Genomic DNA, 27,156 nt, shown 5'->3' on the forward strand with positions numbered 1-27,156 from the left:
TTTCAGTTCATTCTTTTTTTTTCTTCACTTTTTCAATGTAAAGAACAAATTTATTTGCCCTAATATCAGACTGATTTATTTCCATGTATTTAGAGACTCAATCTGTTGAAAGTTTGCTACCTGCTGTTTCCAGTTTCCAGATGAATTTCTTAAATAACACTGAGTTTTTAAAAACTTACAGGAACCAGCTTCTAGCTGGAATTACTTTGATTTTATATGATGCATCATTAGGAAAATGAATACCACCCTAAATTCAAAGAAAATGCAGTGAAGTCTCATGAGTTTTTAAGTGTAGAAAATACACATGATATCCAGCTCTGTGGTATATTTAAAATAATAGCATCTAAACAGAAATTTGAAAGCGGTTTCTCTATAACTTGCAATCTTCATAAATTTGAACTCTCACATTTATATAAGCTATGTTTCTAGATTCTGGGTCACAGTTACCATTCCTTCTATTTGAAAACTTCTTGCTTAGAAAGTGAAAATTTTAGAGTCACTATTCTTAGCGTGTGAAACTTTCTTGCTCGTTACTTATTTTTTTAATGGGGCGCCTGGGTGGCTCAGTGGGTTAAGCCGCTGCCTTCGGCTCAGGTCATGATCTCAGGGTCCTGGGATCGAGGCCCGCATCAGGCTCTCTGCTCAGCAGGGAGCCTGCTTCCCTCTCTCTCTCTCTGCCTGCCTCTCCATCTACTTGTGATCTCTCTCTGTCAAATAAATAAATAAAATCTTTAAAAAAAAAATAATAAATAAATAAATATATATATAACCAAACTCCAAGGTTCCTGAGGCATCAGGCCTGCTGAAAAAGATCTGTTGTGCTATAGTGGTTATCACTGTATCTGGCCTGTCTCCTTTAGTGGTTGACTTGGATGAATAAGACATATTTTGCAGATTTCTCCTTTTAAATTCTTGTGTAAGAGTTCCATTTGTTTTGCTCCTTTGCAGTTAACTACAAGCTTCTAAGCCCTGGAAAAGATTTCACGTGTCCACAGATGGAGCAATGATACATTTCCCAAAGGATTGATTTTAGTGAAATGTTATGGGCAAAATCACTAACAAAGTATTTCTAATTCCATTTAGTAGAATTTATTTCAGACACTACTGTGAATTTCATGTCAGCCAAATGTTTTAGCCAATCCTCAGGATTTGTTTTAAAGGTTCTCTTAAAGTGATTTTGTTCCACTGAGTGCCAGACCTCAGGTGTGGGCAGGAGAATGAAGGAAAGGAAAGGAAAGGAGGAATGTCCTCTAGTAAAATTAAGTTGCAAAAGCCATGTATATAGCCTTTTCTTGGAGAGTCTGGTATACTTTATTAGCCTCTGAGAGGTCAGAAAGAGGCAGGATAACTTTAACCCAGTGTTATCGGTTAACTTTGTTATAAGTAATACCCATGAGTACCAGAAAACTAACCCTTAGTTAATGTTTAATTCTGTTTCTGTGATTGATCTTCTGTGTAGGGGATCTTTGATAGGCTTTATTTTAAAACAGTGTGTTGGCTGTCTCTGTCTTGGCTGCACACTAGAACCACCTGATAACTCTGCGGGGGGAAAGAGAAGGAAGTGGGGGGGGGGTCCCTTTTCCTAAAATTGTGATTTAATTTTTCTGGGGATACTGCCAGAAGAGTGACTATTCTTAAAAAGTTGTGGCATTAAGCTATAAAGCCCAGGCTATAGTTTTTTCCCCCAACTCCTACTCCCACCTCCCACTCACCACCACTTCCACTGGAAAAGAAAGGCCTATGACAGTCCCTGCAGGGCTCAGCTTTGGAGCTGCTTGAATAAGGCTCCAAGTTTGATTAGAGGGAGCCTGCCTTTTGAAACCTCAGATCTCAAGAAAAAAAATCTAGTAATTTTATTTATCAGATAACAAGACCAGGTGTTTTAGATAGAGGTTCTTATTTCTCTGTAATACAGCTTTGGGTGGTAAAGCCTGGATTCTGTATGACTGTAGTTCTGTGACTTTCAGGGAAAATACATGTTACAGTTATATGAAAATTGCTAGTGAGGGATGCCTGGGTAGCTCAGTTAGTTAAGCATCTGCCTTGGGTTCAGGTCATGATCTTAGGGTCCTGAGATCAAGTTCCACATCAGGCTCCCTGCTCAGTGGGAAGCCTGTTTTCTCCCTCTCCCTCTGCTGCTCCCCCGCTTGTGTTTGTGTGCTTGCTCACTCTCTCAAATAAGTAAATAAATAAATAAAATCTTTAAAGAAGAAAATAAAGTTAAAAAAAAATTGCTAGTGATAGTTGCCTGCACATTAGGCAATTCTAATGCTCCAGAATACAATCTTAAATCTGAAAGTGAGCCATAAAAAGGTCTGAACTCCAGAAATAGCTGACCCAGAAGAACATTAAAATCTAGCCCCTAGGCTCTTGTGTGGTTATTAGCATACAATCTTGACAGTTTTGGCTTTTTTCAGCTTGCAGAAAAATTAGAAGGGAAATGGGCTAGGGAAAATGTAGGCAATCAAAGCAATACTAATGAATAAGGCTGAAGATTTCAAAAAAAAGCAAAGATTTTTCCAGTTTAAAAATGCAGGAAAAGTTTGAAAATGTCAGAATTGCCAGAGTAATTTCTGAAATTCTGTTACGCATCCTGACTCCAATTTCCTTATAAATGTCGCCCCCAGTTGTTGAGATATCATCTAATAAAAAGCTACAGAGCCTTTTTTTTTTAAATTTTATTTATTTATTTGACAGAGATGGCAAGTAGGTAGAGAGAGAAAAGGAAGCAGGCTCCCTGCTGAGCAGAGAGCCCGATGCGGGGCTTGATCCCACGACTCTGGGATTATGACCTGAGCCGAAGGCAGAGGCTTTAATCCACTGAGCCACCCAGGCGCCACAGCTACAGAGCTTTTTAATGAGGTATTTGATACACAGTCAAGTTTGATTCCCTATCCCCCGGACAGAAGGCCGATAAGACATGGCACTTGCTCTCTTGGAAGTATTTATTAGACCTTCATTGTGTTTTGGTTCTTTTCCCTCCTCTCGATACTGCCCAGAGAGAGATGGTTTCTGATCTCCGTGTTCCTATATGCACTGGCTGAACTGTCACAGAAAGTTGCCGTGGCCTGGCATAGAATTTGTAGGTCCAAAATGAAAGTTGCCTGTTTTGTTTCTTTAAAGTGTTTATGGGCCTATTCTTTGCCTCTGTATGATAGCATGCCCATTCGTGAGAAATTCCCACCAATAATGGTTTCTCTGTAGGTGATCTTACTTGCAGCAGAGCAGATAGATTCTGGAGTCAGATGAACCCGAGATCACTGCGACCTCTGCTCTGGCAGCTTGCTTAATTTTTCTGTGTCTTGGTTTGCTCTTCTATAGGGATAATAATAGTACTTATGGCATTGTGATGAGATTCAGTGACCTAATATATTTGCAAAAAAAAAAAAATGTTGCTTTTATTACATAACAGTTCTAGTAATTGTGCAATTGCTAGGTACATGTCCTTTACTACCATTCCTTTCTCTTCTCATGCTGTGTTCTGTAGAAAACCTTACCTAGCATTTTTGTTTTGGGTCCCTGAAGTGTTAAATTTTCTCCAGATTGCAGTGTTTAAAAATTCTGTGATAACACATAAAAATGTGAATTTCTGGTTTCTCTCTTAAAATCAGAAATTTTGGCAGCATTGGCCTGGAATACTTGCATGGCAACAGTCTGTGGAGCTGGGTTGTACGTGCTTCCATGAGAGGGAGAAGTACTTCTGTCTCTTTGCCTCAGTCCTTAGGCTCCTTCATGCATTTATGACACCTGCCTAGTCCCACATTTAGTGTTTCCTCTGTTCCTTTCTTTGCCTTTGGGCAGTGTGGCTTTTAGGCAGAATGTCCCCCAAGAGGCAAGTCTAGTGACATTTGAGCCCGTTAGATGGCCTAGATGTGAAGTCTTGGGCTTCTCTGCTTGTGAATTTGGAGTTCGGTCTAGTGGGAGACTTAATGACCAAATTAGGGCTTCTTTGTAGCTTGTGTGTGTATCTAAAATCTGTCATGACAAAGGTATCCTTATTGCTAAAGCAATTTCCTCTAAAATGTGTAAGGTTGTTGCTTTTCTCTTTAGACTTGTGGACGGTGATGGATGAAAACATGAAAATGTTCTTTAGCCAATGGGCTGAAGCGCAGAAGTTATAATTAGCTTCTGCAATTGGAGTCTATAAAACTCTGAGAAGGAAGAGGGCTTGCTAACTGGAGTCATGCATCCAGCCTTTCTACCATGGCAGTTGCTGAGACCAGGGCAGTATTTAATTTTTGATTTTCAGCTGACAGGTGTTAGGAGTGCTTGACATTTGGTCACTTTAACATTAGTTACCTTCAGTTGTAGGGGTAATGAGAGGTTGCTATTTGTAGAACTGACAGTTGTGGTGGAGGAATCCAAAGTGTGTTCCTAACCTGAAGTAAATGTGCCTAGTAGAATTTGAAGTTCTGCTTGGTACTCTGCTCACAGACGGATTTTGTTCAATGAATGACTATATGGAGGAACAAATGCTGTAGTTCAAGGGTCTGCAAACTACTGCCTGGCTCATGGCCTATTTGGTATAGCCTGGGAGCTAAGAATGGTTTTTAAATTTTTTGAAGGATAATATTCAAAAAAATTTGCAGAGATAACATTCCAAGGATATGTGAGAGACCATTTGTGACCCGTAAAACCGAACATGGTTATTATCTTACTGTCTTGATAGGAAAGGTTTGCTGATCCCTGCTTTAGGAGATGGAACTACTGACTCCACTCCAGGCTCTTCTTCATTTATACCGTGTTGTATGTGCCTGACTAAGTCAGTGTAGACGGTGGCACTGTATTGTCACCTGCTAATTAGGGCAGAGCTAATGCCAGACACATGAAGGCCTTTAATAGAAAGCAAGGCAATTACTGATTAAGAATAGTAAAATCCAGACTGACTTTAAGTCTTCCAAGAACTGCTTCGAACAGGTCAAGTCTGTACTGTATGAGGTCAACCAAATTTTAAAACCAGAAGAAAACTCTGAAATGTTCTTGTCCAGCCTTTCCTGAATAAGGTATGCAGAGGAAATAAAGGACTTGTTAAAATGAAATCCCTTTTTAGAACAGCCTTTCCCTGCTTCCTTTGATGATTTAAAAAATAGATTTTTAAGACCATGACTACTGAAGTAGGAGAGTTTGGTTAGTTCCCTGCCTCTGGAGGGGACAGTGAAAGCGGGCCTCGGGTAGGGTCTGGGTCTGCTGTGGTAATTCCAGTGCCTACCTCACCAAGTTAAGAGGGATAAATGAGTTAGTATTTGTAAAGCATTTAAAACAGTGCCTGGCACTAATATGGTAACTATATTGGTGTTCATTAAATAAATACAGAAGGCAGTGGCTAATATTAATGGTCAGTTTTATTAACAGGTATACAACTTTGAGGCATCCTCATTTCCAGGGTTAACTGTTGAAACATTGATCACTGAGCAGACAATGCCTCTGATCCTTAATAAAATATTAGAGGTGGTATCTCTGGTACCTGAAACCCCTTGTCTCTGATCATAAGTATTCCCTGCTTCATTGTTGCATATTCAGCTGAGATTTCAATGTCCAAATTGTTCATCTCCTGTAGATCTTGAAATACTTGTTAGTGCTTTAAAATCAGGCTTAATTGTGAGTTCTCATACCTCTTCAGGCTTCCCATTTAAAACCTAAATGCTATAGCAGAGCTGAAGAGGTTAAGGTATACCTTTGGCATATCTGGTCTCAGGAAAAACAAGAGAAAATGAATCAAATTATATTAATTAGGATTCTGAAATTTCAAATGGAGACTGGTGAGTCTCCCTTTGAAACCAAGTCTCCAACTATTTTTGCTTCTGGCAGGTTGGCATTTAGGTGGGATGCTTCTGTTTGAAAGCTTCAGCTTTGTGTGAATTGTTTTTAACAGGCTAATGTTATTTTCCTACAGTTTGCAGCATTGATGTGGGTATTTACCTATGTTGGTGCCTTGTTCAATGGTCTGACACTACTGATTTTGGGTAAGTTGACAACACGATTTGAACAAAAAGCTGCACAATAAGGGAAGATTGTGTGCAGGAGCTTAGAGACACTTTGGTGGAGAAAATGCTTACATCGTAGGGAAGATGTTTGAGGTCTTTAAATAAATTGCTGATACTGATATTGTAGATTTAATTGCTACTTTAATTCCTAAAGAATGCTTCAGTCAACAGTGATAAACCAGATGGGGGCTAGCCTCACCTGATGGTGCAGCCCTAAATTAGACTAACATGGGATACCTGTATTTTATTAGGTCTGTGGGACTTGATTTCCAGCTAGGAATGGTTCGTGCCTCCATTCCTCTAGTGTGGCTCCCCACCAGCAGGAGCCTCCAGGAGAAGCTTGGGTCTTTAACCATTCATTAGGAACGCTGCCTGTTAGATGGCTTTTCAGTTTTTCTTCCCTAAATCATACCACTCTGTTTTAAAGGTTGTGTATTTTCTTTTTCAGCTCTAATTTCACTCTTCAGCGTTCCTGTTATTTATGAACGGCATCAGGTAATTTCTTAACTGTAGATTTCGGAATTCAAGCCCTACTGTATTACCTAAACAAATCTATCAGTACCAGTTTCCAAAGCCTTATAAAAATGAAAAAGGTGGTGTCTGAAGCCTTTATTAAGCCTTTAATTTGCTGAATATAGTAATGGTTAATAAGATTCTTTAGCAATGTTAATTTTCTAGTAACTCCTTTCCACCTCTCTTGCAGACGCAGATAGATCATTATCTAGGACTTGCAAATAAGAGTGTTAAAGATGCTATGGCTAAGTAAGTATTTAAAATCCACTTTTTTTTTCCCCCACTAAGAATAAAGTGTGCTGGACTTGGAGAATTCATCTTATAGGCCTAGTCAGTAGCAAATCTTAATCATAACTAAAAAGTGCAACAGCGTTGCCAAAGGATTTTTGTCTATGTTCAGATCATTGCTGTGTTTGCTCTGTGTTGTATTTAAGGCTTTTTAAAGTCTAATTCAGGGGGCAAGGTGGCAAAAATACAGCTTACAGTTTGACAGTCCTTGTAGAAGCTGAGCACTATAATATACAAGTAGTTCTTGAAGCACAGCACTGTTAAATACTTAAAAATATTTCCATTGACCTTTTTTCCTACCTTTTTCACTTGTAGAATCCAAGCAAAAATCCCTGGATTGAAACGCAAAGCTGAATGAAAAAGCCAGAGATCATAAACACTAGGGGTTTGAAAGGGGATGTTCATTTGATTACATGGGGGAGGGTCAGGGAAGAAGGAAACCTGGACATTGCAGCTTCACAGATCTTTATTTTTAGCAATGCGGTGTCTGAGGAAAAATTACCTGTCTTGACTGCCATGTGTTCATCATCTTAAGTATTGTAAGCTGCTATGTATGGAATTAATTAAACCGTAATATTTGTTTTTCCTATTTGAGGCACTGGTGAATAAAAAAAGATCTGAGAAAGCTGTATGTTACACTCTGTGGCAGGTAGTCTTGCTGTTGTTTTTTGGGGGGGGGGGGTCGCAGAGAAAGTGGAGCTGAAAAAAATAATCCTTCTCACAGTTTGTGCACTGTGTATGGTCTGTGTAGATTGATGCAGATTTTCTGAAATGAAACGTTTAGACGAGATCATACCACTAAAGCAAGAGTGAAAAAGCTTGCCTTCCTGGTATGTTCTAGGTGTATTGTGAATTTTACTGTTATATTAATTGCCAATATAAGTAAATATAGATTATATATATATCTATATATAGTGTTTCACAAAGCTTAGACCCTCCCCTCCGGCTGCCGCACAGTGCGCGGTATCTCAGAGTCCCCAGTTACATGTGTATAGTTCCAAAGCACATAAGCTAGAAACAGAAAATCCATTTCTAGGAGCACTACCATCTGTTTTCAACATGAAGCAATGCCATGCACATAGTAAACTTCACCGCACAGACTTCCTGTAGTTCATTTTGTGATAAACTCGGAATCTCCGGACTGAATCTAATGCTTCCAAAAACGTTGTTTGCAAATATCAAAACTTGTTATGCAAAAAATTATAAAATGAAGATTTATACATTTGTGGTTTAAGCTGTACTGAATCTGTGGAATGCCTTGTGAACTGTAAAAGCAAAGTATCAATAAAGCTTATAGACTTAAAGGATGTTGGGTATTTTGGTTCCGTGAAATGGCAGCAGCTTCAGAGGAAACACCGAGGTGCCTTGGCTTCAGCTGGGGAGAGGGGACCGCACTCAGGAAGCCTGCCCGCGTGTGCGCCAGCTGTGTTTACATGATCCCATTTATCGGACACGTAACCAACATGTTTTCAAATGATGTATTTCTTGTACTTTGCTAATTGAAAATAAATTCATGCACCAATATTTTAACATATAGTAGAACACAGTGCAGGATTTATGAACATACATAAAATCATACCATAGAAATGCTTACAAATAAGCTTTACGAAGTTTCTTGACATAGACACTATTGCTCTTTAAATATAGTTGTACATATCCTCATTGATCAATTTATTCTTCCACATGGTTATTTCAATGCAAGGGCTGATTATTATGAAAGGTCAGTGGTACAGTATAGGCAGACATGGCCATCACTCAGCATCACCAGTCACATGGTTACAGAAACAGTCAGGACTGCACAGGGGCTCAAACTGGGGACCCAGCAGCCTCTCAGGAGATTAATGTAAGGCATTCATAACTGGGCATATAAAAATAGCTTCGTGAGTGATCTAATCCACTTAGAATGCGGAAGCACTTCTGGGGTAAATGTTAGTCTAACTGAAAATGCTTCATTTCACCTTTCTCTAAACTGGTAACTGCAAATAGCCAGGAACTCAAGCCCCAGAATTTGGCTTCACCGATGGGAAAGACTAATCCGTGTATGTGTGCTCGGAGTCCCCAGTCACTCACCAGCCTTCCTCGCGGTGTGTGCGGCCTGCCCTTCCTGGGGTCAGCGGTGAGCCAAGTGTGAAGTGTGACTGAGGCCAGGTAGGGGTCTTCTGGTTAGTATTGTTCAGGTCATATTTTCTGTCATCCAGCTAGCTCTGAGGAACTCTTAAGATAGCTTATTTTGTTTTATAATCTTAACCAAATATTGTTTGGGTTTAGGAATTTGTTCAGCAGAGATTTTTTTTCTTTCTTTTTATGTGGACTTGACCTATATAGCTCACATGAACAAATCCATGGGGTCAAGTCAGCCTCACTGTGGGGGTGGTAGACCCAATGCAGCCATTTTAGGACTAAGGGCTCATCCTTCCAGATCCACTTGAGATTTTTTTTTCCTCCACCCTCCCGCTCTGTTTTGTGGTAGTTGTGTATTTTACTTCTGTTTGGATTTTGTAGGTTTGGCACTAAACGGTGAAAACCCATTTCTACCCCCTCCCTCCAGAATTAATTTCTTTGCTGCTCACCCGCCACTCTTTCCCAAGCAGGTAACTGATGTCTTGCATTTAGGAAGCCGGGACATAAACACATGACATGGGTGACAGACCAGGAATCTGTTAGGGTCCTGTAGCCCTCCTCAGTTTTGAAGTTTTAGCACCATATGTAGAAAGGAGAAAAATTGTGGGAGGTGAGACAGCAGCCCACACAACTGGTAACTTTCAAAGGCACTTAATGGATATAAAACTCTGCAAATGAAACATTAAAAAATTAAGTTTCTCAACTTGTTTATACATGGCTCATTTGGTTTTGAAAGCTAAACGTGGAGAACTGAGGCTATCAATAGTTCTAGTGCTTAGGTGCACCTAACTGAAGCTGTCTTATTCAACTCATTGGTAAAAATGAATATTTTTAAAGTATATAGAAACAATAGCAAAACATCTTTTGTAAAAGTTTTGGTGCAAATTAAAAGCTACATATTGGTTAGGGTTAACTGAGGCTTTGAATTTGGTCAGCGGGCTACATTATCAGAATTTTTTGTCAGTGTGGTTAGTACGTTGTCTCAGGAACAGAGGCAAGGACTCCTCATGTGAGAACTGACCTTAGCGTCACAGTTTTGCAGAGGATGGAGCTGTCACCCCGCTTTGCTGGCGCGTGACACTCGTGTGGCCTGCAGTGCGGTGGGCCTGGGCCAGCAGCTGGCGGCACAGAGGGGCCCTGAAGTGCCTCCGTGGTGGCTGGGCAGGGTGGGGGGAGCAGCAGCAGCAAGAAAGAGGTTTCTGGCATTTACAGACACCGCCATACAAACACACTGAAAAAGCAGACCAGACATTCATCTTGCATGGCTGGACGTCATCGTCCTGTCAAGTGACCAAAAGCAATCCTACCAAGGGCTCCAGAGTCGAGCTCAGGGGATGTACTGGGCATCATGATTTCAATTTCTAAAGACAAACCAGGGATCTTGCCACCAATTAAAGATCTGCTTTTTAAAAATGGCTTATTGTATTTTGTTTGGCTTGACTCTTTCGACAGCCCAAGTGTGCTGAATGTAAGGACTTTCGGCAACTTGACGCTATCTCTTATGTTCCTACTGACAAGGTTTTATCAGTCCACTTGAGTAGGAGAGCCCTTTCTAGTGTGCAGGAGAGCCAGGGATCGGAACAGCTCCCGTGGCGACAAAGGCCCAGGGGTCCTGCATTCTATGGGTTACTTCCAAGCCTTTCAGAGCAGTCAGCAGGCGCCCCCGCACTCCCACACCGGGGTGGCCAGTCCACTTAGTCTTCTGAGCGCTAGCCTGCTCCTGGTCAGGCGGGTGTGGTTCTCAATGGGTGTTTCCACTCGGCAGGGAGCGGCTGGCAGGGTGACCACAAGGGCACTCCGTGCCAGCCGCTGGTGGCACCGCCAGCCGGAGACTGTGCCCTCCCACAGGCCATCAGAGAGCATCTTTGGGGGCCGCTTTTGGCACCACCCTTGCGGATAGGAACTGGGTTGACATTCACCACAGGTGCCTCTTCCACAGCCTCTCAGACCACTACAAATAGCTGGATTGTGGTATTGCTTCTTTATCCCCCTTCCCCCTAACAAGAGTTTTGCTTAGGCTGAAATGAAACCAAAATTCGTGTTGCCGTAAAGCCCTTCAACTATGGTAGAGGTGAAGAATGAAGTGTAGAGACAACCTCATCCTGCTCATCCACAATCCAAATAAGGAATGCCCTTGGAGGGACAAGAGGAAGGGGACTTGGAAATGCTGCAGAGGCTGAGGTCTCTGGAGCAGGCTGGCAGGGGTCCTTCCAAATCACTGGGAGGCCAGTCGTGCCTCTCACTGAACCCTGGGCATGTCTTACGCCGAGCAGTAGTTAAGGTCAAAAGCAGCCCCGTCCAAACAGCTGGCTGAGGTACTGCTGCTGCTAACTAGCACTGGGCCTAATGGCTTCAATTCTCATCTGATCTCATGTAGAATCAGGGAACACCCGTGTTTCTCAGGGTGACTGAGGCTTGCTACTATTTTTAAACATCTCTTGGTTGGGGATGAATCATCTTAAGAACTCTGACGATCAGTCTGAAGTTAGGAGTTAAAAGACCTACGGATCATACGCAAGGATGCCGTGGACTGTCCCCAAAGCAGCCATCTTGGGCCTCTCACCCCCACCAACCCCCACTCCTTCCCTTCTACACAGCAGTGCTTGGAGTAACACCTGTGCCCTCCCCTTCTCACCAAGCCCCAGATAGCTCCACTAGGGTTGGAGTTTGGGGTTGGGAGTCATCAGAGACTAAAGACCATACTTGAAAAGTTTTTGTCTTCATTAGGATGGCAGCCCCTCCCTGTGATCCTGGGAGATGCTGAGCTGACCCCCAGGACACCTGATGTGGGGACAGGGAGACAGAGTACCAGCCAGGCCCGGAGAGTCCGAGCCAGGTCCGTCAGGGTCCTACCTGCAGTCATCTCCTCCAGTGCTGACCACATACTTGTCATCATGAGAGAACCGGATGTTCGTCACGTGAGCAGAGTGGCCAAAGTAACGCTTATGTTTGGCCTGTGAGCAAGAGTGAACAGAGACAGCTGAGAGACTCTGCCCCTCCCAGCAACCACAGACCACTTCCAGGACTCCCATCTCCCCTCCCAGAATCATCTGCACTCCTGTCATTCCCATTTGGCCTGGACATCTCTGTTAGCCAGTCTTTCGCCGACTGGCTTTCCCTTCCATTGTTGCCCAAGGTGGACGATTTGTACACCTTTCATCCTCCTCTCCCCACCCCCAGGCTTCCAGGCCCTCCCCTCCAGAGGGAGGTGAAACAGTTAGGGGTCACCAAATCTCTACAGGGCCGGAACAAGTTTCCTCTTGTTCTAGGTCCTAGAAAGCTGTCTCAGTGCGGCCCGCACTGCCTGTAGCCTGCAGAAGGAAAGAGCCCGGAGGCAGTGCGGGGAGTTGGGGGCAACGCCAGAGAAGACTCACAAATTTCTCTGTGCATGGAAAATCAAAGAGCTTCACTAGCCCAAAGTCATCTCCGGTGACAATGTTGAGGCCAGCATGGGTCACACAAGCGCAGTTGACGTCAGCCTTGTCTGCATTTCGTGGCCAGATGCCAATGACTTCATCCCCCAGGATGCTATTTGAACAAGCAGAAGTGTGAGAGGAGACAGAGGAAAGGCTTCTGGGAGTCAAGCATCCTCTCCCAGGGATAAGAGGGAGAGAGGCCTATTTGGCATTATTCGCTATGGTCATGTGGCTCTTCTGTCTCCTCCCGCTCTGTGCACTTACCTTCATTCTTAACTGTTCTGCTCTGCTGCAGTCCCTTCCATCCCAAAAGGAAAGTTACCCATCTTTGATTCTCTCCCTGGTCCCTCTAGTCCTTCCTGACTGGGGGCCTGCTGGGGCACCTTCAAGCTCACAGCCTGGTGGCGTCCTTTCCCTTGAGCTGCCAAGGCCCTCCTCCTCAGCTTAAGTGGCCTTGGTGGCTGCCCAGTGCCTGCTGGTGAATGGAGGGCCTCCGGGTGTTGCATGGCAGAGTGAGCTGCGGAGCTGGGGGGAGGCCCTGAACCAGAAGCTGGAAGACCATTTCCCATGGCACTTGTTGGGTGAGGTGGGGCCCTGGGAAGATTGCAAAAGGAGGTACTTTGCATTTCAAAAGCCCCAGTCAGAACAAAGCACTGGCCCTAGAAGCCTTCTGCCAACAACCACCCCCACCCTCAAAGACAAGACATCTCCATCTCTGAGCTTCTTCACATCCTGGCCATAAGCCAACTTGGAGATGGAGCCTAGCACAAGAGACACCCTTGTGACCTTCTCCTTAAGTGTTTTCCTCTAGTCACCTTGTCCAGGAGGCCCAGGTGATCTTCTCGATGACCGTGGCTTCAGTGACCTGCTTTCCCAGGGGGACCTCATGCACCTGGCGCTTATAGGCCCCTGTCGACACCTGTAAGCAGAAGGCAACCCTGTCCATCAATCATCTCTCCAGTTCAAAGGACTCCCCTTTCCCCAGGACTTTTCAACAGCTTTTCAACAAATCCAAGTGCAGCCTGAGGCTGCAAAGCCCATGGTCAACCTGCAGCAAAATTCACATGAGCAGGAAGGACATTTTCCCATTCATTTTCTGGCTTTTTTTCCAAGTCCTAAGGCGGTGGTTCCCCAAATGTGGTTTCTGACCAGTAGCAGCATCTAGAAAGCTGTTGGAAATACATACTCCTGGCTGCACCCGACACTTGGAGAGTGGGGTCCAGCAATCTGTTTTAACAAAGCCTCCAGGGGATGTCTGATGCTCCAAGTTTGGGAATCCCTGTTCTGAGAAACAGGTCCTTTGGGACAGAGATGGGCGAGTTTTCTCATGGACAGCAACTGACGTGGATGATTTTTAAAGCATCTAGGACCTGACCCTTTCTTCTATGGGAATAGTCTGGAGGAGAGAACCATCTTCCAGAAAATCTGCAGTCCCTTCTACCCCTGCGGTGTCTCTAGCCTGGCCACCCTGGGTTTTTGTGCTGTTCACGGAATGTGCTGAGATCTTCCCTGCCTCAGGGCCTTCATACAGATGGCCCGGAAACACGTTCCCGCCTCTCTTTGTTGGCTAACTCCTCCACATCCCACAGACCTCAGCCTAAATATCACTTGTGTGGCGAGGAAGTGAATCTAAATTCGGCACCTATGAAATGCTCCCACAGCACCCCATACTTTTTCTTCCCAGCACATAATCACGATTTGTAATTATACGTATATTTGGTGATGATCTGTGTACCGCTTTTCTTCTCCATTACGGGGTAAGCTCCAGGAGAGCTGGGAGCAGGCCCACTCTGTCCACCCGAAAGCCTAACATGGCGCCTGGTCCAGTAGACGCTCCACCGACGGATGGGTCCCCTCTCATTTCACGGCAGGTGTCCACTCCAGGCCAGCTCCCTAACACCTAATGTTTGTCCAGAGTGCTGGCTAAGACACCATTCTCTTTCCAGCTCCGAGTCCCAAAGGTGAGGCCTCTCTTCAGCCCTTCCCACCCGTCTGTTCCCCCAGGAGAACGAGGAGCCTCCACTCCAGGCCCAGAGCTCAGGTCCCCAGTGTGGACGGGCCACGCTACCCTAGAGGTGGAATTGAAATGAATAGAGACAAGAAGCCACAGGGTTTGGGGGGAGAAGTGGATTAGGGCTTCTGCTGTCTGCACTTCTTACTGAAGGACACTACTTCTTAAAACTCTAGTCCTTCAACATTCTTAAATTCTCTAGGCCTCTGGCCTTTCCTTAATAAAGTCGGGGGAAAGTAACAGGGCAGAGGAGGTTCCTGTGGAGAGGAAGTCAGGGCACAGCCCAGCGCAGAGGCACTCAGCTACCATAAGCCACCACCGTCGTTGCTGTTGCTGATATTATTAGTACTAGTACTACTACTACTACTATTATTATTATTATTATTATTATTATTATTATTATTGGTTGCCCTGGAGAGCAGCAAGGCTGGAACATACCTGGATGTATCTGCCATCCGCCGAAAAATCCATCTGGATGACAAAACTTGGAATATCTTTGCAGTAGCCAATGCGATTCAGGCTTGTGCCTTGAGTGAGGTCATAGAAGTCAACTGTGTGTTCTGAAGAACCAACGGCTAAGAATCTGCTGTCTGGGCTGATTCTAGAAATGGCAATCCGAGAGCATGGTCAGTGAGAAGGGCTGTCCGGGCTGGTCAGGCGTGAGGTCTGTGCTGGGAGGGGCCTCCCAGGTTCCCAGGAAGCGAGCTCTCCCTTCCTGACTCACAGCTACCTTCTCTGACATTCTAGGGAATTCAGCACTTTCTCTGGGTCCACTCCCATGGCAGGAAGGAAACGGATGCAGCCTTAGCATGGCATGTATGGTTTTTACTCGGTAAAGTTAGCAAAGACATGGCTGAGGGCTCACCTGGGAGTCTCCTGCCACAGCCGGCGCTGAAAGGGTCCCCCTCCCAACCGGCTCTCCAGCCCAGCCCTGCCCCTTCCAGAGTGGGAAACGCCATTCTCCCTGCCCAGACCACCTGGTATGTACCTGATATCTTGGATAGCAGATTTCCGGTCTCGTTTCTTCCCCCAGACTTTGAGGCTGTTCACCAGCAAGATGACGAACTCGCCATTCTTCATGCCGATGGCCACCATCTCCCCGTCAGGGCTGTAGGCCGCACACCTGGCCGCGTGGCCCAGGTTCACCTTGTTAAGCAGCTTCTGCGTGGACACAGAGGAACTTGCCCTGAGCCCCCGCCGCCTGGGCTGGTCTCCCCGGGGAAGCCCGTCCCCAGGCCGGCGCGCTTGGGCTGCCCCTGCCGCTGCGGGGCCTCGACCTCCTGCGCCTTCGAGAAGCCGAGGCGGCCAGCATGCCCGAAGCAGAACAGCCCGGGAGACAACACGCGTCAGGGCAGCGCTGGGTGAATTCTTCCCTAAGGGGCCTGGGTGGCGGTGCCGTGGGCTCCGCAGGGCGCCGCAGCTCTGCCGAGGGTGCCGGTGAGCCGTGAGCCTGGTCGCCTTCGGAGCAACCGGCCCCGCGGGCTCCCACTAGCCCCCGTCCTGCTCAGGGAGGAGAGTTGGAGCTTCGGCGCCTGGCGGTTTGAATCCCGAATCCCGGCTGTCACTAGCCAGCGCGGCTGCGGCAGTAACTCCCGCGTGTCCCCTCGGAAAGAAGGCGCCGACACTGCTCAGCCGAGTAATTATGACCCTTAACGTGACCAGAACGGCCATGGTTCGGCTCTGGCATACCCGTTCTTTCATCCTTATGCCAAAAATAGGAAATGTTGACTGGCTATTTTGTGATGAGCCCAACTGTTGTAGTTTTTAGAACGTAAGTACTTGTTTTACTTATTTTTTAATTTTTAAAAATTTTTGAGAGTGAGAAAGAGACAAAGTGTGTGAGCAAGCTGGCGGGGGTGGGGGGCGGCACAGGGAGGGCGTGGGGAGAGGGGCAGAGGGAAAGGGAGAGAGAGAATTCCAAGCAGAGTCCACGCCTGGCATAGAGCCCAGTGTGAGGCTCAGTCCCACCACCGGAGGATCGCGATCTGAGCCAAAAGCAAGAGAGGGACGCTTAACCCACTGAGCTTCCCACGTGCCCCTAACTACTTGTTTTAATACCAGATAAGATTTGGTAACAATCATCCCCCACCCCGACTACTCTGCTGTTTTTTTACTCAAGATGAATTTTTTAAATTTTTTCCCCCAAGCTCCAAGAGGAACTTTGGTGGGATTTTGATTGACATGTTCCATTTGGGAACATCAGATGTTTCAAATCATTTTTAGTCTTCCCTTCCAGGAGAGACATATCTCTTTATTTTTAAGGTTTTGTGGACTTTCTACAAGAGAAAAGTAATTTTCAGCTTATTCCTCTACTATAGCTATGGATGGATATGCAGCTACCCATCGCTGCACTGGGTGTGTCGGGGTGGCCCTTTCGTTATTAGGCTTCCTAACATAATCGCTGACCTGCCATGTCCCCCATCTCTGGCCTGACCCTGGCCAAACCTCGCCTCCCTCCAGGCTCTGGACAGACCCACCTGCGGGCGTCCGAGCCCAGGCAGAGAGGGCCCCTCACCTTGTCAGCCAGGTCCCAGATGCGGGCTGTGCCGTCGTTGCTGGCGGAGATGAAGATGTCCTTGGAGGGGTGTGTGGCCAGGCCCCAGATCTCCCCTTCCATGTGTCCATCAATTAGGATGTTGGAAGCAGCATTTTTTTCACCAACTTCAATTATTTCTCCATCTTTGGTTCCTACTAAAATTTTTCCCTGTTGCAATAAAAACATTAGAAAGAAGACAAATACTGTGTGATCCCACTCCTATGACATACTCGTCCAAGTCACAGAGAAAAGTCAATGGCGGTTGCCAAGCGCTGGGCGGAAGGGGAAAGGAGCGTGAGCCGTTCATAGGTACAGAGTTTCAATTCTACGAGATAAAGAACGTTCTGTGGGTGGCTGGGGGTGACGGTTACCCAGCAATGGGAATGTACTTACTACCGCTGGACAGCCCACCCAAAAATGGCTAAAAGGGTAATTTGTTATCTATTACTTTGCCACAACTTAAAATGAAATAATTTTATCATCTACTCGATATCTAGTGGGTGCTCAATTGGCAGACAAATAGATGAAGATAGGTAAAAAAGAAGGACAGTCTTTTAAAATACAGATTTTAAAAACTAACTTAAGAACACAATTAGAGCAAACGAGGGGATTGGCTCTGGTGGCAATGGTACTACCAGGGGATGGGCTGTTCTGTTGTGAACTCAATCGTCTATCCTTAGTCACCCCCTCACTTTTCCTGTTCCCCCTCAGCCATGGATGAGAGCATCAGCAGAGCTCTCCATCACTGGGTCTCTGCCAGGACATTCCACAGACGGCAAGCTCCACTATAGAGCTGGGCAGCCAGTTTCTGCCATTGGACAGCTCAGGTTCTTCCTCGTCTCTCCCTCACACTGAACAAAAACCATCTCCACATGACCTCCAGATTCTGGGCCTTGCTCTGCCTTCAGCCTCCCAGATGTCTCATTACCCTAGTGGATGACTGCCATTGATCTATTTAAAAGCAAAGCTCTCAATTTCTAATTATGGAGACTCCAAGTCATGTCTGCCCTTTTTTATGGGGAACTTCTAGAAACCAAGTTCTTAGACTGATAATAATTCAAATTCAAAAATATAAACAGGGTATAAAACAGAGGTTAAGATGTATTTTCAAGGACCTCAGAATTTCTTGGGGAATTAAAAAAAAAAAGAAAAGAAAAGGAGAAAAGGAACCCACACATCAAGACTAAGATTCTGACTTGTCAGCTCTGGGTAAGAGCCTGGACATACCTATTTAAACACAACACAACGCAACACAACACAAGACCAACAACAAAAAAAAACCCACCCCTGTAGTTTTTTCAGATACTCAGCCCAGGTATGACTTGAAAAGTCATGACTTTGAGTCACAGTTTGATGGCCCCTTCCTGCCCCCTTCCTGCCCATGTAACTGTGGGCATAGGCAAATTATTGACCATCTCTGAGCCTATAGTAATATTATCTGTAATAGCAGGAACTACCATCCAGCGAATGTGGCTATGAGGCAGGCATAAGGAAAGGCACCCTGCATTATAATGCATGTGATCCTCACAACAACACATGTACCAGAACAGAGGGGCTAAGTAACAGACCCAAAGTCACACAGCCAACACTACTCAGAAGTGTTGGATTCTGCTAAGACAACTCCCCCCAGCAGGGCAAGTCCCACCTCAGAGGCTCATTTTAAGGATTCAACAATGTATCACGGGGAACGTGTCAGGCTCAACTATCACTTGGCCCCCAGGAAGACAGCTCGGGGCAGACTGGCCCAGCCCACTCACTTTGCCCCGGCACACAGAGCGCACACACTCCACCAGCTGTCCCGTCTCCAGCTGGAAGGCCCTGCAGCGCTTCATCTCCTGGTCCCACAGCTTCACAGCACCTCCTTCTTTGGTCCTAAAAAAGATCAAGAGGTACTTAGCATGATGGGCCACGTCCTAAGACTTGCCTGTGACACCCTAGGCCACCTGCCCCAACATCAAGGTCACAACCACTGGGGCCCAGCAGGACAGACCCTCCAGGGTGGCCTCTTTACAACCTTTTGGACTGGCAAGTTTCCTAGAATACTTTCAAAGGCTGCTGAGGTAGAAGGAAAGAGAATTGTAGTCCAAAAAATCAAACCATGTTGTTATCTGATCAAACACGAAGGGAAATGCTTCTCTGTTTTTCTGCTTTACTCTCGCGTCTCTGTTCCCACGGGAACTTTGCTCCCCTCCTCCCCATCCTCCCGTACCCCAGAGAGCTACGGAGACGAACACGTGGGGATCAGCACAGCTGCTCCGGTGGACCATGAAACCACCTCTTCCCGCCTCTGACCTATACTTCTGAAAGTTTTGACCTAGGGTCCTCCTGGAGGAAGGGGAGACTGATCTCCCTGCTGCAGAAGAAAAGAGGGGAGAATGAAAATTTGCATTCTCTCCCAGTGGGCATTGCTTCTGGCACTCTCTCCCAAGACAGTAAGACAATAAGAGAAAACCAGCTGCCCCAGAGGAGTTTCAGCTTACGGCCGCTCTTTGCCACCAGTCACTATGAGTCCATCCCGAAGGGTCGTGTACATTGTGAAGACGGGGCCTGTGTGTGCCTTGGCCACCAGCCGGATGAGGAAGTGGTCCTTCCACACGTAGACGTCTCCATTGATGGCACCCGTGAAAGTGAGGTTGTTCTGTAAACAAAGGGACACCTTCTACACCAGGACACTCGTAGCCGCTCTCAAGAGGGTCCCCTCCCAGCCACCTGCTCCTTGCTTGGGGAACCAGAGCTAGAGAAACACAAACACACGCTCAAATTGACCCTCTGTGCTAAGGAAAGGCAAAAGACTCGACAGGAGATGACCATGAGGCACCTATGATAAAATCACCCAGCCCTAAAATTCACTTTCCTGAGTTGCTTTGGGGCATTAGACTTCCCCATGTGCATGTCTGCATGTAAATGAACTTCCATCCTGGGGTGGATACATCCCCAGATCACTACAGAGTAAGGGGTATGGGGCAGGACTCCAGCCAAACTTTCCCGGGCTTGTGAACAAGGTGCAGAACCAAGAGTTGGCTAGGTTTCAGAATGTCCCCAGGGGAGCCTGCACAGCCCACACAAGGGGTCGGTTGGGACATGTGTGGCACAAGAAGGCTAGGGGGAAGCGGGAGGCTGTCCAGGGGGCCATCGTTCCCATGCCCTCTGCACCTAACCTGGGCCTGACAGACTTGCAAGTCAGTCTGCCTCTACAAGGATGAAGCTCCTGCCCTAAGTGACTGGGGGGCCTACGTTTTGGAATGAATATTTTGAGGGGAAAAATACAGTCAACTCACCTGGCTATACTAAGGAAAGGGAATAATGGTTGCAAGTGAGCCAATAAAGGAGAAAACGGGGAAGTAGCTTTCTTGTTTTTTGTAGCTTCGTGCCTATAGGTGCCCCCATACCCATGCCCAGGGTCAGGGTCCCCTCTCATTAAGCTTTTGCTGGAACTCACAGCACCGAAGGCCACGGAGAGCATCGTCTGCATCTTGGCAGCCTCCATGGACCCGATGACCCCCTTCTTGTAAAGCAGGGCGCTGCCTGCCAGGGTCCAGAATTTCATATGTTTGACCCCGACAGACACAAATTGGGTGTCTGAGTCGGGGCGAAATTCCACCACAAAGATGCGCTCCAGGTGACCCCCTCGGCTGGCAACCTTGGCACCTGTATGGGTGAGAGATTCTGATAAGGGGGCGTCCTCCCACACTCTGGCCAGGCCCTGAAGCACAGCTCAGGATGGCTCTCCAACCCAGCCAGGCCCAGGGAGCACTGCAGATGTTCCTTCTTCCTCAACAGCACCTGCCTAGCCTCAGACACTGCTCTCAAGGTGGAAAAGAAAGAGTCTGGGAAATTTCCAGAGCACCAGTGCTGCTAACACAATCCCCATCCCACTCCACCCCCACAGGCCACATCTAGGCACCCATGAACACAGCAGGAAGGGATGGCCCCAGGGTGGAGGCTTCCAGATAAGAGAAAAGGGCAAAGGACACCCTTCATTTCCCCACCTCTGATCTCCGAACCCACCACAGGATTCCCACCCACTGGCAGTGGGAATGTAACTGGAGACTCCCATTCCTTTAGACAGTTCTTTATTTCTTCCCAAGATTCTCTGCTTTTACGTTCTTCAAAAAAAAAAGGCCTTCACATTCCTTTTTCTTTCATGGTTTTTGGGTTTAAAAATTCTACGTTTAATTACTAGTTGTTTCCTCAACCCTGTTTATGTGTTTGACTCATATGCGGAGCTTTAACATTTGTCCTCAGACAGTCCGAGCTCCACCATTTATTGTTCGAGCAATTTTGGGAAAGTTATTTGAACCCCCTGGTGCCTCAGTTGGCTCATCTGTAATTTGGGGATAATAAGCACTCCCGTTATAAATTTTTTTTTTTTTTTAATTTATTTAGTCAGAGAGAGAGAGCGAGAGCGAGCACAGGCAGACAGAGTGGCAGGCAGAGTCAGAGGGAGAAGCATGCTCCCCGTGGAGCAAGGAGCCCGATGTGGGACTCGATCCCAGGACACCGGGATCATGACCTGAGCCGAAGGCAGCTGCTTAACCAACTAAGCCACCCAGGCGTCCCTAAGCACTCCCATTTTAGAAGGTGTTGTGAGAATTAAAATGTCTGGGACAAGTGAAGCCCCAAGAGCCAAGCTGGGCACAGCAACTGTCCCGGGAGCATCGGTGGGTGCTGTGGCCATTCTCCCCGTGTCGGGTCTAGAACGGCCAGCTTCTCTCAGCCTCCAGCTCTCACACACCCGTTTTTACCTCATCATTGCTCTTCAGCCTTCGAGTTTTTAATTTTTAATTTACATTTCTTTCCATTTTCTTCAAATTTATTCTTAATGTTTTAGCTTCAATTTCCTCTTAATTATCTCCTCTTCCTGTTTACTCACATGTATACTTTTTTCCTCCTCTTCACTTAACATTTAAAAAAAAAAAATCCAGTACAGTTAACAGCCAACATTCTATTAGTGTCAGGGGTACAGTATATGGATTCCACACTTCTGTACATTTCTCAGGGCTCATCACATAAGTGTACTTTTAGTTCTCTTTACCTGTTTCACTGTCTCTTTGTCACACGGCTCTCCAGCAGAGTGGCGGTGCTGGATTCTCGTGCAGCTGGGCCTGTGGCCCTCGGCTGCGCCCTCCAGGAGGAGGCCCTTCCCAGGAGCAGCAGGGGGAGACCACACAGTACCACTCAGGGCATCTGTCTCAAAAACACGTACTTCCCTACCTAGGGCTTGGAGGCTTGAGAACTCCGGTTCCCAAGGATACCATAAATTAATTTAAAAGACAAATACCACAATGGGAGAAAACATTTGCAATACTTACAGGACAAAGACATATCGTGAGCGATCAGTACAAAAACTACACGTCATAGGAAAACACGAACAACTCTCCCTTCTCCAGCAGAAATAAGGTTTGAAGGGCTGGATTACAGCCGAAGCAATACACATGGGCTGCCAGGGAGATAGAGGATTGTTCTCTGTAGCCATGGGAGAAATGCTGTTTTACTTTGCACCTTCTTCTAAGCCACTGTTTATTTTTTTCTGGTCTTACTCCACAGACCCTTCTAATTGTGGGGATGCCTGTGTCTCACCTTGCCCTGGCTTCTACGTTGCTCAGAACAAGTTTCATTTAAGTATCAAGGACCTGACAACGTGCATTTTATATAATAAGCTCATTTTGTACTCTACACACACACACACCCTGAGTTCCACAAAAACAGTCCTCCAACAAAAGAATAATAAATAATATGCTCTCTAATGTTAAGAAAAACGTAGATAAACTGCCCTCAAAACTGTATCATCTGTAAACAGGACTTGAAGTGAAGGAAAAACCACACACAATCGGCTCAGAGGAGCTGCTGGTTGGTGAGACATAAGATATTCTTACTGCTCAGAGCCCTTCTGCAGACACCCAAGCCCTGGCTCCAACAAAGTCATGGGAGAAAGTTCCCCAAGAGAAGGCTTCTCTGGATCATGTTTAAATACTTATTTCAAAGTCCTGGCTCTCCCGGTCCCCTATCTGGAGGTCAGAAGGCACCCCAGGTGAGCAGGAATTCGGCCTGGGGCAGGGCCAGAGCAGGGGCAGCCCAGAGGGACAGATGGTGGAAGGGAGGAGAGTGGGCCTGAACTAAGAGACCAGCCCGCGGGTCGGGGGCCCGACAGGGTGACTCTCTTCCCAGGAACTAGGCAGACTTGGTCTTGGCCGCTGCAGACGGCAGCGTTCCTGCTACAGAAGAAAGGCATAATCAAACATGTCAGGCCCTCGCAAGAAAGGGCTTTATAACATATTTCCTGCAGCGGGTGGGCTGCCTTGCTTGTGAAGTGGCGTGGACCATGTGGCTGCTGATATTCGGCTGAGGAGGGGAGTCGGCCTGTCGGGAGGGTACCTGCAGGGACGACTCCACGCGGGGGATCTGGACTGGTCCTTCCAATGCTATGAGGCTATGAGTCTATTGTTTAATACCCTCAATGTCTCATTGGGGGCTGACACTATTTAAGAACAACTCGACATGACAGGAAATGAAGCTGCATCCCCAAAACATAGATTATGGGGCCACTTGGACACAATGCACTGAGGAACAAGAAAATGAGAAATGGACGGGATAAGATGAACGAGTCTCATCATAAAAGTCTGCAGCCATCAAAAGAAATGAAATCTTGCCATTTGCAATGACGTGGATGGAACCAGAGGGTATTATGCTGAGTGAAATAAGTCAATCAGAGAAGGACAATTATGATATGATCTCCCTGATATGAAGAATTTGAGAGGCAGAGTTGGGGGTTTGGAGGGTAGGGAAGGAAAAAATGAAACAAGACCCATCAGGAGGGAGACATGTGGTTGGGTTATCGACATTGGGGAGGGTATGTGCTATGGTGAGTGCTGTGAAGTGTGTAAGCCTGATGATTCACAGACCTGTACCCCTGTGGCAAATACTACGTTACACGTTAATTTAAAAAAAAAGAAATAATGCAGAGAGATTCCATGTATCCTTTGCGAGTTTATCACCATGGTGGCATTTTTTAAAAACTACACAATGTCACAATCAGGATGTTGGCATTGATATAATAAAGACAGAGAACAATTCTATCAATTAAAAAAAATTAAAAAATAAAAGTCTGCAGGCTCCCAACCTCTTTTTCTCACATGGGGGCTCAGGAGGGATTGGAACTTAGCTCCCAGCTCTTTCTAGCTCCCTCCATGGGGAGGTGCTGAGATAATGAGCCTCTAGAAGCCCTGAATTGGAGAAGCGCCACCTCTGTGCGTGCCTGGCTCAGCGTGCCCCAGATACAGGCTGCCGGGCTGGAGACAGACCTCATTAATGTCCTAGCTAATTGGATCTGTTCTGCCAACCTGAGAATACACTTGAAAGATTGCACATCTTTGATTCTAACATGAACATAAATTTAGTAGCAGCCTGTGTGTATGTGCGTGCGTGTGTTGGGGAAAGGCAAGAAAGAAATCCTATTACATTAAATGTAAACCTTGATTATAAGGTGAATCCCCATTTCAAAAGAGTTAAAAATGCAAAAAAAATTAAAAAATTAAAAAATTTAAAAAAAGTGTTTCTGAGCCCACAGTGGTAAAATCGTGCTCCAGTTCCTGTAATAAGGCAACCAGGGTGACAAGGCTGCAGTGGGATCTAGAGGTCACAGAGGGACTGTCAAGGACATGGACATTTTGGTGGGAAGGGAGTTAGGACCGAGATGGAGGCGGCCACGGTCTTCCGCCTGAGGAGGAAGGCTGCCAGCAGAGAGTACCCACAGACCCTTCCTCGACTGGCCAGGTCTGCCCTGGCCATGAGGCCCAGGGGTCTGACAGGTAGTTTCTCCGGGATCTAGAGACCCTGGTTTCTGCCAACCCAGCAGCAGTGCCCACGTGGGCTTTGGAGTGAGGCCTGTGGAGGTTTGAGCCCCACACACACCATAAGCAGGCCTCCCCAACAGACAGACGGCCTAGCTCCTTTACCTTCTTGCCAACGCCAGACGGTGATGGTGTGCTCGGGGTCCACTCCCACCGACACCAGGAGCTTCCCGGTGGCACTGAAATTGATGTAATTCACCCCTTTCGAGTGGAAGCACCGCAGCATCGAGAGGGTGTGCTTGGTCATGGCGTCCCAGATGTGGATTGAAGGCGTCGTCCCTGGATGTGTGAGGCATGACACAGAACTGAGGCTGGAGAGCAGGGGGGCTGGGGCCACGCTTAGGTTCACCCCCTTTTTAAGACCGGTCTTCAGGGTGTTATGGTTACTGGGCCTCACAGACCTACAGCCTGACCTGGCCAGCAGTGAGACAAGACACAGCTGCCGTGCTTTTAGAGCCGGGGGCCTAGGGGGCATCTGTGTCCAGCACACACAGTTGTGGAGGGGTTCATACAGAGGAAACTGGTGAGCTCAGCGATCTGTATCTGCAGTTTCGCCAGATACAATCAGCAAACGCGACAGTGACATGATTCCGCTGTGCAGATTCCAACTACTCGGGGGAGCAGCCTTACCTGGGGTCTCGGTCTTATCAACTGCGTTGGGTGGACAATGGCAATGAGGAAGCGTCAAGGGAAGACAACAGCTAAAGTAAGTCACGTTTCTATAAGTGAGGCACGTAGCAGCAGCATCGGGAAGCTCCACATTAAACTTAAAAATGGACATGAGTTCAATGAATACAAGCAGAAGGAGGTGTTTATAAAAACTGCCTTCGACACGACAAAGTTAAAAACAACAACAACACACACATGCAACACAACTTCTCACAAACGTGAATCAGTTCACATTTGTCCTTGGCAGTTTCCCAGGTCCAAAAGAGCCAGGCACACAGACTGTAAGCCGCCCTCGCCGAGCACAGTGCCAGGCTGCAGAGGGGGCGCTCTTTATCTCACCTCTTGACATCTGAAAAATTACCCCCACAAGTCCACAGGGATACGGGCACCCGTTTATTTGGATTACCAGGCTCTGGTCTGACTTTATGATCCCTCAGCATCACCAATCACTGGGTATTTCAACCCACATGACACAGAAATATACAGGGGTCCAAAGATACCAGCAACATCGACAATGGGTAGGTGTCAGCAACCCGTCTGCTCCCTTTCCAGATAACTGCCCATCAAGCAGTGTCTCTGCTAGGCTGGGGGAAAGCTCAGCAGCTGCAGGACTCTCCTACCTATCTGGCTGGTGGCCACCACGTTCCTGTACTTGGGGTGCTGGTTCACTGTGAGGCAGAGGATGTCGTCCGTGTGCTCCAGGTAGAAGCTCTGGCTCCCTAGGGGCAGATACAGGAGGGTAAGTGGGGGTACAGACCTCTCAGGGCAACCTCAAAACATTGTGTAGGCCTGCAAATGCCTTGTAAAAGTGAGCGACGAAGGCTCCAAGTTGTCGATTTTAGAATCCTGCCTGGGAAGCTGGAAGACCATTTTCACATTTACATATTCTGTTCCAGGCCGGGCAGAAGAGCTGGGGTCTATTCTCTAGCACCTGCTGGCTCCCCTGCAACCCTTCCCACTATCTGTGGGGGTCTGGAGCTCAGTCCAAGTGCAAGGTTTCCAGGGTCCAAAATGGTAACAGAGATACCACCTAACTGAGCAAAATGGCACCACTTACTCATCTGACAGGAAGGCTATGGAATAGGAAAATACTTAGGGACTCTCTTCCAAATCCTCCTTTCTCAAATGGCACAGGTGAGGTCTTCACCCCCTCACGCCCTCACTCAACGTATGTCACAGCAGGTAGAAGAACGAACAAGAAATATGTCCTCATCGATGGACTGTGGCAAATGGGTTTGCCCACTTCCAAGGTGGCCACTGTAAATCCATCCAAAGGCCCAAGAACTAAGAGATAAATGGCAGCACCAGTAGGCAAAGAAATAGCACATTGCTACAAAAATGATGATACGTGGCTACACAAAAAAGAGAAAACATATAGAAAATTTCAAGGCCCTCCTCCCCACAAAAGACAAATCATTATGTGCTCAGTGACTTTGTCAAAAAATGTATGACAAACAAGTACACAGACTTGGGAAGGAGCATAAACATTTGCAAAAAGAAAGGGGATCTATTTTAAGATACGAAGCAAATAAGGCAAGAGGTGAACATGTTTAACTCCGTTGGCAAATTAATGGGTGTCAAATTAATTTCTGAATACTTTTTATTGGCTTGCGGTATTTCTTTTTCAACTATTTGTTTAACCTGAGTCATCCTACAGTGAAGGGACATTTGGGGTGTTTTGTTAATGCTTTAAGAGTTTTCTTTCTTCTGGCTAACCAGTCAAAGCAAGCCAAACTTAAAAACCCAAGCTGCTAAAAACACTTGGTCA

The 27,156-nt window shown here is 46.5% G+C and overlaps 2 protein-coding genes and 1 long non-coding RNA gene across 17 annotated transcripts in view; 2 read left to right on the forward strand and 1 right to left on the reverse strand.

The window, feature by feature from the left end:
- RTN4 (reticulon 4) overlaps positions 1–8,089 on the forward strand; it is a 72,750-nt gene extending 64,661 nt beyond the window's left edge. For all 4 annotated transcript variants that reach the window (XM_082743574.1, XM_082743573.1, XM_082743572.1 and 1 more), the window contains 4 exons: positions 5,894–5,963; positions 6,433–6,479; positions 6,688–6,746; positions 7,101–8,089. In XM_082743574.1, the coding sequence (XP_082599700.1) occupies positions 5,894–5,963; positions 6,433–6,479; positions 6,688–6,746; positions 7,101–7,143 (219 nt within the window). In that variant the 3' untranslated portion in view covers positions 7,144–8,089. The remainder of the gene's footprint in view (positions 1–5,893; positions 5,964–6,432; positions 6,480–6,687; positions 6,747–7,100) is intronic.
- A 160-nt stretch (positions 8,090–8,249) lies between these two features.
- The window catches only part of EML6 (EMAP like 6), a 278,846-nt gene continuing 259,939 nt past the window's right edge, over positions 8,250–27,156 (reverse strand). For 2 of the 12 annotated variants that reach the window (XM_082743566.1, XM_082743558.1), the window contains 13 exons: positions 26,009–26,107; positions 25,350–25,370; positions 24,825–24,998; positions 20,309–20,517; positions 19,350–19,507; positions 18,627–18,741; positions 16,849–17,037; positions 15,322–15,494; positions 14,772–14,934; positions 13,138–13,241; positions 12,281–12,434; positions 11,760–11,860; positions 8,250–10,137 (listed from right to left, as the gene is read on the reverse strand). In XM_082743566.1, the coding sequence (XP_082599692.1) occupies positions 10,113–10,137; positions 11,760–11,860; positions 12,281–12,434; positions 13,138–13,241; positions 14,772–14,934; positions 15,322–15,494; positions 16,849–17,037; positions 18,627–18,741; positions 19,350–19,507; positions 20,309–20,517; positions 24,825–24,998; positions 25,350–25,370; positions 26,009–26,107 (1,685 nt within the window). In that variant the 3' untranslated portion in view covers positions 8,250–10,112. Of the gene's footprint in view, positions 10,138–11,759; positions 11,861–12,280; positions 12,435–13,137; positions 13,242–14,771; positions 14,935–15,321; positions 15,495–16,848; positions 17,038–18,626; positions 18,742–19,349; positions 19,508–20,308; positions 20,518–22,745; positions 22,874–24,824; positions 24,999–25,253; positions 25,486–25,512; positions 26,108–27,156 lie in introns of those variants that run through there. The other 10 variants (XM_082743567.1, XM_082743565.1, XR_014314886.1 and 7 more) reach the window with 7 other exon arrangements.
- LOC309870974 lies at positions 15,512–18,187 on the forward strand. The gene is made up of 3 exons (XR_014314914.1): positions 15,512–16,104; positions 17,059–17,178; positions 17,581–18,187. It is a non-coding gene; the product is annotated as an uncharacterized lncRNA (long non-coding RNA).

Source organism: Mustela nivalis (genome assembly GCF_964662115.1).
Source record: "Mustela nivalis genome assembly, chromosome: 8".
Classification (NCBI taxonomy): domain Eukaryota; kingdom Metazoa; phylum Chordata; class Mammalia; order Carnivora; family Mustelidae; genus Mustela; species Mustela nivalis.